Genomic DNA, 9,699 nt, shown 5'->3' with positions numbered 1-9,699 from the left:
GGAAGGAGCCTGTAACCCAGGCATGTGACTGACCGGGAATCCAACCAGTGACCTCTTGGTTCATGTGTCAACACTCAACCCCCAAGCGACGCCAGCCAGGCTGTTTATGTATTTTTCACAGCTGAGATCATCAGGGCTTGGAAAACGCAGTGGAGATTGGGAATGTAACCACAGATATACTATCTCTCATAACCCACTCATAGGCATTTTTCCTTTGGCTGCAAAACTGCTTTTAGTTGGATATGAGGAATCCAGTCGGAACTTGCTAAAGATTTCCCCTAGGGCAGCGGTTCTCAACCTGCGGGTCGCGACCCCTTCGGGGGTCTAATGACCCTTTCACAGCAGTCGCCTAAGACCATCGGAAAACACATATATAATTCCATATTGTTTTTGTGATTAATCACTATGCTTTAATTATGTTCCATTTGTAACAATGAAAATACATCCTGCATATCAGATATTTACATTATGATTCATAACAGAAGCAAAATTAGTTATGAAGTAGCAATGAAAATAATTTTATGGTTGGGGGTCACCACAACATGAGGAACTGTATCAAAGGGTTGCGGCATTAGGAAGGCTGAGAACCACTGTTCTAGGGTGAAATGGATGGATTTGGGAGTGCTATTTACAGGGACCTTCCTTGTGCAAACGTTCTAAAACACTTTTGTTGTTGTTGTTCAAAAAACTTACCTTACTATAAAGACAAAACACTTTTATTTATTTATTTTTAAATATATTTTATTGATTCTTCACAGAGAGGAAGGGAGAGGGATAGAGAGTTAGAAACATTGATGAGAGAGAGAAACATCTATCAGCTGCCTCCTGCACACTCCCCACTGGGGATGTTGCCCGCAACCAAGGTACATGACCTTGACAGGCATCGAATCCAGGACCCTTCAGTCAGGAGGCCGACGCTCTATTCACCGAGCCAAACCAGCTAGGGCAAAGACGAAACACTTTTAAAGAGAAGCATCTGGCCGAAACCGGTTTGGCTCAGTGGATAGAGCGTCAGCCTGCAGACTCAAGGGTCCCAGGTTCGATTCCGGTCAAGGGTGTGTGCCTTGGTTGCGGGCACATCCCCAGTAGGAGATGTGCAGGAGGCAGCTGATCGATGTTTCTAACTCTCTATCTCTCTCCCTTCCTCTCTGTAAAAAATCAACAAAATATATTTTTTTTAAAAAAAGAGAGAAGCATCTGTAAACGTGATAGGTGGGGGAGGACAGGGAGGGTGGCATTTGTTGAGACCCTCCTGCCAGTGATGGAGCAAAGTACTTGCAATGGTTAATCTAATTAACTTGAACCCACAGCACTCCAGTGGGGTAGGGGCACGCTCCAGTTGCAGAAGGAACCAAGAAGTACAGGAGCCTGGAGACCTGTTCAGCTAAGGGGGAAACAAAAGAACGCAAACCTACCAGTTGTGATGTTGATGCCTGAAGGAACTCCTATGTGAGACAGTGAAGCGGCCAGCACCCAAAATGCTTCCCAAGTGTGACCCGTCAGAAATTAGGACAGAATCCGGGGCAGCAGGGTAATCCACAGGGAAGGGAGAGCAAGTGGGACTTCGGTGCATTTCCAGCTGAAACTCAGCAATGCCTAGAACGGGGGTGGCATAGAGACAGGTCAGCGGATTGCTTTAGATGCCCAGTAGGGACACTTACAGAGCTCCCAGGCCGACTTTGCTGCCTGGAATCAACAGACTGGAAGTTGCCTGCCAACCGGAACAACGTGTTTTCCTCCCCTGCAGAGCTTTCTCTCTCTCCTGGCGGCCCCCTGGGGAACGAAGGAGCCAGGAGTGGCTGGGAGCAGGCTTTCCCTCCTCGATGGGGGGACCTGGGGGGCGGAGGCAGAGCCGGGGCCAAGGTCCAGGGTGGCCACGCCCCGCGGGAGCCTGGATGCTCGGCGCCTCCCCACGCGCGCTCTCCTGGTTCCTGGGCACCCCCGAGGCTCCTTACAGCAGCCTGCGCTCCAAGCTCGGCCGCGAGGAGGCCATGGCCAAGTCCAGGGGCCGGCTGTACCTCTGCATGTGCTTGGCTGCAGCGCTGGCGTCTTTCCTGGCAGGATTCCTGGTGGGTAAGTGTGCAAACCCAGCCCCCAGCCCAGGGCAGCTGCGGCTCCACAGGGAAACCGGGGTCGGACTGTGCTGGCCTCCTCCCGCCTGCTGAGCCCATCTCAGGCCGGGATGGGGAACTCGCGCAGTTTCAGCCCAACCGGAAGCCTAACGGAACGCAGAGGGCCTTCCTAATGAAGTGACCGAAGTCCAGGTTTATTAGATGCTCCCAGGGTTCAGGGCACTGATAAGAGCTGTTTAGAGCGTCACTCTCCGCAGGGATGAACATGGAGGTTTCCCTTACAAGCATTATCAATGAGTCGCCCAAAGCTAGTAATTACTGTGTGCAGCGCTGCAAAAAGTGCCCTTCCCCATCACTGATTAAATAGAAATCTGTGGAATGCTTCCTGTGTGTCTGGCATGGTGCTAAGAATTAGCTCCCCCCACACACCCCACCCCACCATCGCGCTCCTTGTCCGTCCCCCCCACCCCTGCACCCTGCCTCCCTTCCCCGCCAGAACAAGGGGAAGGCCCAGGCCTTGATATCTAACGTGGGAAAATGAAAAGAACTTCCCTGATATAAAAACTCTTTTTAACCAACTCAAAATTGCATTACACAGCGGAATTGGAAGGTCCCTTGCCTTTAATATGAATTATTTCTGTAAAGCTCACCGAGATCTATTTCTTACTTAGGGAAGGGCTATATTTGGCTCTAGTTTTTATAAAAGTCTAAAGTAAGTGTGTGTGTGTGTGTGTGTGTGTGTGCGTGTGTGTGTGTATGTGTGTGTGTGTGTGTGATGTATATGTGCCTATGTGTCTTTTCCCCTTAGGCTGGTTTATTAAGCCTCTCAAAGAAACAACTGCTACCCAGCGCTATCATCAAAGTGTGCGGTGGAACCTGATATCTGAGATGAAAGCTGAAAATATTAGGTCATTTCTTCGGTAAGTTCGTTTTGCATATATGATCTTAACAATAAAGTGTTTAAGATATTGCAGAGTGAAGAGTGTACTGAAACCTGGTTGTATTCCCATGGTTATCTTTGTGTAAAGTTAACAGGATATCGCCTTCATAAAATGTCCCTAAACCACTATTTAGGATGCAATCTATTTGACTGTGGCAGGAGTCTTTCTGCCCTAATTTCATCTTCAGAAAAAAGTTAGCTGATTGCTTTATTAAGAAATGTTTCAACTTCATGTAACTTCGGGCTGCAACTGAATGTTATTCTTTGTTCCTCGGTCCCTGGGTTTAATCAGCAGTGTTATTTAGACATTATATTTTGTCAGGAAGACTTAACTGGTTGCAAACTCTGACTTAGAGGGAAGGAGGTTAAAGTTTCAGAATCTCTCTGCCACAGATTAAACCTCTCTCCCATGTTGCAAGTATAAGGAATACAAATAGGACAAAGTGAAAGCAAAAAGATCAGTGCAAATCCTCCGGTTTGTAGGCATGAAAAAGAGTGACATTTGAGGGAGCCATTTTGAACTCCTTGAAGGTAATCAGCATGACAGTTATTCCTATATTCAGACTCTTTCAAAGGATACTGTCATAAGAAATACCCCAGCTTTATTGAAGTATAATTTACATAAAGTAAACTGCTTCCATATATAGCTTACAATTTGAGAGTATTGACAGATGTAGAATAGACTCAAAAAACCACCACCTCAATCTCAATACAGAAAACGTACATCTTGCCCTTTGCAGTTTATTCCTCCCTTTACCCTTGGCCCTAGATGATCACGGATCAATTTTACATCACTATGGATTCCTTTGCATTTCCTATAATTTTATATAGATGGAATCATACAATAGGTGCTCTTTTGTGTTTATCTTCGTTTACTCAGCGTGATGATTTTAGAGTTTATCAAAGTTGTTGCATGCATTAGTAGTTTATTGCTTTTTACTGCTGAGTAGTATTACATTGAATGAATACTACAATGTGTAGATGATGGACATTGGGTTGTTTCTAGTTTCTTTTTTATTGTGAATAAAGCTGCGATGAGCAAATATGTGCAAGATTTTTGTGTGCACATATGTTTTCATTGCTTTTGGATTGCTGTTTTGGGATGATAAGCATATGTTCAACATAAGAAAATGCCAAACAGACTTCCAAAGGGGTTGTACCACTTTCCATTGCCAGGGATCATGTGTGAATGTGCCCGTGCTCCCCATCCTAGCCAGCAGTTGGTACTGTTAGTTGTCTTAATCTCCTCCAATCTAATGGGTGTGTAGGGGCATCTCGTTGTGCTTTTAATTGGCATTGTCTGATGCTAAGCATCATCTCCAGTGCTTATTAGACACTTGTATATCTTCTTTTATAAAGCCTCTCATGTGGTCTATCTTTGTGAATGATCCATGTGCACTTGAGAAAAATGTATATTCTGCTGCATTGGTGTGAAATGTTCTATAAATGTCAATTAAATCCATCCTATCCAGTATGTCCTTTAGAGTCTGTTTTCTTGTTAAGCTTTTGTCTGCAAGATCTACCCAGTGAAGTCAGAGGGGTGTTAGTTTTTTTAATATATATTTAGGTGCACCTATATTGGGTGAATATATGTTTATCAGGGTTATATCCTCTTGTTGGATCGATCCCTTTATTCTTATGTAGTGACCTTTGTTGTCTCTTTTGATGGCCTTCATTTTAAAGTCTATTGGGTCAGATATCTCACTGTGGTTTTCATTTGGATTTCTGTGATGACCCTGAACATCTTTTCTTATGTCTGTTGGCCATCTATATGTCCTCTTTGGAGAAGTGTCTATTCAGGTCCTTTGCCCATTTTGAAATTGGATTATTTGTCTTCCTGGTGTTGAGTTGTATAAGTTCTTTATAAATTTTGGATATTAACCCCTTATCTGATGTGTCATTGGTAAATATGTTCTCCCATTCAGTGGGTTGTCTTTTCACGTTGTTGATGGTGCAAAAGCTTTTTATTTTTATGTGGTCCCATTTGCTTATTTTCTTTTCCTTTGTCTCCCTTGCCAGAGGGAGATATGTCAGAAAAAAATATTGCTACAAGACATGTCTGAGACTTTACTACCTATGTTTTCTTCTAGGATTTTTATGTTTTCATGACTACATTTAAGTCGAATCCATTTTGAGTTTTTTCTTGTGTATGGTGCAAGTTGGTGATCTAGTTTGTGTCCTGCAGTAAATGAATGGATAAGAAAGCGGTGGTACATTTACTCTCAAAATTTGAACTCATGGCTTCAGTGTTTTCTAGCCTTCAAGATTCCTGTTGAGATTTGGGGGCCATTTGATCCCAGTTCCTTTGTATCTGATATCTCTTAAAGGAAGGTTTTAGTATCTTTCCTTTTTTTCTTCCTTTCTTTTTTTCTTTTTTTTTTTTTTTTTTTTTTTTTTTTTTAAGAGAGTAAGTGTAGGGAGGATTGGAGAGGGAGGAGAGAGAAAGAGCGCACGACTGAAACATCATGGATGTGATAGAGACACATCAATTGGTTGCCTCCCATACGTGACCCCAACAAAGGCTAGGGATCGAAACTGCACCCCAGGTATGTACCCTTGACCAGGAATCAAACCCACAACCCTTAAAGCTAAAGGCCAATAATCTAACCACACTGGCCAGGGTTTCCTCATTTTCAAAATGGGAACAATAGGAGAGGGATTGGGAGAATTCAATGAGATAATCCATGTGCAAGTACCTGGCATATAGTTCCTGGCATTTGGTAAGTTTTCAATAAATGTTAATTTTCCTTTTTTGGTTGTCCTCTGGTTGACTAAAAAACAAACTTATGAAAGTATTATTGTTCTGATGGGGAAAGGGGTTTGGGGAATAGTTTTAAAATATTACTTACCTCAAGCAAAATATATCTCATTAAGAACTACATTTGTGAGGTCATGTGAATGTTCCCAATCATTTAAACTCAGAACCGAGAGAACATTGCCCAAACTCAATTAAACAAACCTCTATTGTATAATTCTTAGGTCACAGGCAAGAATTAAGCAGGAGGGACTTTCTCTTTAGTGAGATAAATAAACAATTTCATACAAAATGATAAAGCAACACTATATATATATATAAAATGTTGAATAGACTTGCCCAACTGGCCCAAAATGTCCTTGCTTACTGATGAGCAGCAAGAAGGCATGCCGCTGGTATAGAGGCGTGATGTTTGTCTAGGGTGAGTTCTCATCTGAGCCTCTACTGATTGTATGTGTTTACCATGAAATGTGTTCTTTTCCAGGGGAGCATGATGTGAAATCTGTAGCTACACAAAAACATTTAAAAACTGGGGTGGAGCAGCCATCTGGTGTGGCTCCAGAAGGAGATCATGCTTCGATTTCCAGTCAGGGCACATGCCCAGGTTTCCACTTGATCCTCAGTAGGAGGCATGCAGGAAGCAGTTGATCGGTGATTCTCTCTCATCATTGATGTTTCTGGCTCTCTCACCCTCTCCCTTCCTCTCTCTGAAATCAATAGAAACACATTTTAAAAAGAAACAAACTGGAGTGGGGCAGAAAAATAAATTTTCCTCCTACCTTTCCTGCAAGGTCTTCTGGCTGGACTGATAAACTAACATAAGATGGGTTAACAGGAGAAAATAACCAAATTTATTGCATATGTATACTCTGGGGTCCCATAAGAATATGGGGCCAGAGGACAGATCCCGCAGTTCAGGCTGGTATTGCACCTGGAGCCCAAGGGAAGGGCATTTGTGGTATGGGACTTCAAAGGGCGGGAATGCAAATCACATGGGACTTCAAAGGGCATGACAGCAAGTTACCTGTATTTATTGGTAAATACGTATTTTAAACAACGACACACAGAGAAGACTTTGATCAAATAGGCCGTGCTAGATTCCTTCCTGTCTATCAGATTTGGCTCATAGCAAACTATAGTTACCTATGATGATATCTCCCTTTCTGATGCAGGTTCTCCATTTAAATTCCTTTCAGGCAGTAGAGGGAAAGGCCAAAGATTTTTTTTTTGAGATGTTTATTTCTTGGAAATAACCAGCTTAAAATAATCAGTACCCCAAAAGGCTCATTTTGAGGTGGCCATCTCTGCTCCCCCTCACTGGCACATCGAGAAATGGGTAATGCTCGCTGGGTTTTTTTTTTTTATTTATCTCTGATACAGAAATGGTAAGTTAATGCCTACAGTATGAGTCACGCATCTAGAATAGTTCTTAGGCACATCATCTGAAAAGAGTAGTCCGTTAACTCCCCCTTGTGTTCTCTTTTCATTTTAGTTCATTTACAAAGCTCCCTCATCTGGCGGGAACAGAACAAAATTTGTTGCTTGCCAAGGAAATCCAAACCCAGTGGAAGAAATTTGGACTGGACTCTGCCAAGTTGGTTCATTATGATGTTCTCCTGTCTTACCCTAATGAGACAAATGCCAATTATATATCCATTGTGGATGAACATGGCATTGAGGTGATGTAGACTTGTTGGTACTTCTCATACTTTACAACTCTACTTTTCACATGAATTGGAATTTAGGGTCAAGTAAAGATAAATTTGGTAATAGTGCACTGGGACTCATGTTTCCTAGAAAAGTTAAGTTGCAAACTAATTATTCGGTGTTTACTCTGTGCCAGGCACAGTGCTAGGTCCTGTGACCAGAATGAAGACTAGGGCATGGTTCTGTTGCTACATAAAGTCAGGCAGACATTAGAACACATCATTTCAAATCAACGTGGTAAGTGCTCTGAAGAGTTTTATTGGGTTCTTTATCTACAATGAAAAGGGTCATGTGACCCAGTGTTGATGTCAGAACATCCAAACCTGTAGAGAATTATTATACGAGTTTATTTGAGTCCAACTGATGTCATATGCCTGGTTGCAACTTTTTATGCATTTGAAATTAAGGAGGGAACATAGGAAGATCACATGGAGGTGTAAGAAAACAAAGTGGGGATTGAATTACAGGATAATTAACAAGATTATGTGCTCTCTCGAGGATGATTATTTCAAAGGCGTGTTAACCTAAATGCACAGAAACAATGGACAGTGCTTGCTTAATGCAAAGGTCAACCTTTTACTAAAAAGTTATATGTCTATTTTTACAAAAGACAATTATGGAGAAATATGTAAATGAACATTGTACTTAAATGAGATAATGAACTTTTTAAAAAAATTTCTTTATTGGTTAAGGTATTACAAATGTGTAATAATAAACTTTTTAAAAGAAATCAACAAATGTTATATGTTTAGGGTGTGACTACCATCATGACCTGCCCAGTTAGGAATTTATGATCAGATCATCTTATAAGGTTACTTTCCATAGAACCCCCTTTTTTGTTCATACCTCCTTGTAAGTCATAGAAGGCTTCCCAAAAGGGTTGATGTGTGAGTCATGAAGATTCTAAAGGTTTGTTTTTTTTAAATACATTTTATTGATTTTTTACAGAGAGGAAGGGAGAGGGATAGAGGGTTAGAAACATCAATCAGCTGCCTCTTGCACACCCGCTACTGGGTATGTTCCCGCAACCAAAGTATATGTCCTTGACCGGAATCAAACCTGGGACCCTTGAGTCCACAAGCTGATGCTCTATCCACTGAGCCAAATGGATTAGGGCTCTAGGGTTTAATTAATCATATAATAAAGCAAGATAAGAGAATTCTAGGCAGAAGAGAAAATATTGGCAAAACTGGAGATGTACTAATTTCATAGTATTGGGGAATTTAAAGATTTTCTGTATTTCAAGAGTGTAAAATATAAAGTGAGCCATGAAAAAAAATAAAGCAAGCCACAATAAGAGAGAAATCAGTATACAGTTGATTCTTGAACAACATGGGGTGCGATGCGCCAACCTACAAGCCATGAATAACTTTTGACTCCCTAAAACTTTACAAATAGCCTACCGTTGACAGGAAGCCTACTGGTAACATAAGCAGTCAATTAATGCATATTTTGTATGTTATATGTATTATATACTATACTAGAGGCCCAGTGCATGAAAATTCATGCACTCAGGGAGGGTCCCTCAACCCGGCCTGTGCCCTCTCACAGTTGGGGACCCCTTGGAGGATGTCCACCTGCCAGCTTAGGCCCACTCCCTGAGGGATCGTGCCTAAGCTGGCACTCAGACATCCTCTGGCAGCCCAGGAGCCCTCCTCCTTAGTGCTGCAGAGGAGGCGGGGAGGCTCCCATCACTGCTGCTGCGCTGGCCAGCCATGAGCCAGCTTCTGGCTGAGCGGTGCTCCCCCTGTGGAAGCACAATGACCACCAGGAGGCAGCTCCTGCATTGAGCATCTGCCCCCTGGTGGTCAGTGTGCATCATACAACCAGTCATTCTCCTGTTAGAGTCAATTTGCACATTACCCTTTTATTATATAGGATTCTTACAATAAAGTAAGCTAGAAAAAAGTTATCAAAATCATAAGAGAAATTACCTTTACTGTATTGTACATATTTATTGAATATTTTCTGCTTATAAGTGGTCCCTTGCAGTTCAAACTGGTGTTGTTCAAGGGTCAACTGTATATGTTTTGGGAGCAGGTCATGGAGGGCTTATACACTGTCCTAAGGAGCGAGGTATTCAGCCTCAGTCAGTGAAACCATTGACAAGTCCTAGCAAAATGGAAGGGTGTGGTTAGAGAGGCACTTAGATAGTTTGGGCAGTCTGCAGGTTAGACCTAGACCAGGCAAGGAGTTAGGGTTGGAGTCTAAGACAACAGTGCAGG

The 9,699-nt window shown here is 42.4% G+C and overlaps 1 protein-coding gene across 2 annotated transcripts in view; it reads left to right on the top strand.

Annotated features, from left to right (window-relative positions):
• Nucleotides 1-1,506: 1,506 nt before the first annotated feature.
• Nucleotides 1,507-9,699, top strand: part of NAALAD2 (N-acetylated alpha-linked acidic dipeptidase 2) — a 40,506-nt gene continuing 32,313 nt past the window's right edge. The window contains exons 1-3 of one of the 2 annotated variants that reach the window (XM_006776268.2): nt 1,507-2,073; nt 2,881-2,992; nt 7,260-7,446. In XM_006776268.2, coding sequence (XP_006776331.1) covers nt 1,641-2,073; nt 2,881-2,992; nt 7,260-7,446 — 732 coding nt within the window. In that variant the 5' untranslated portion in view covers nt 1,507-1,640. Of the gene's footprint in view, nt 2,074-2,880; nt 2,993-7,259; nt 7,447-9,699 lie in introns of those variants that run through there. The other variant, XM_015572129.1, reaches the window with a different exon arrangement.

This window comes from Myotis davidii, unplaced genomic scaffold (genome assembly GCF_000327345.1).
Source record: "Myotis davidii unplaced genomic scaffold, ASM32734v1 scaffold3069, whole genome shotgun sequence".
In the NCBI taxonomy this organism is placed as follows: domain Eukaryota; kingdom Metazoa; phylum Chordata; class Mammalia; order Chiroptera; family Vespertilionidae; genus Myotis; species Myotis davidii.
The sequence above is the reverse complement of the archived record's forward strand: the minus strand, read 5'-3'. Positions and strand labels throughout refer to the sequence as shown.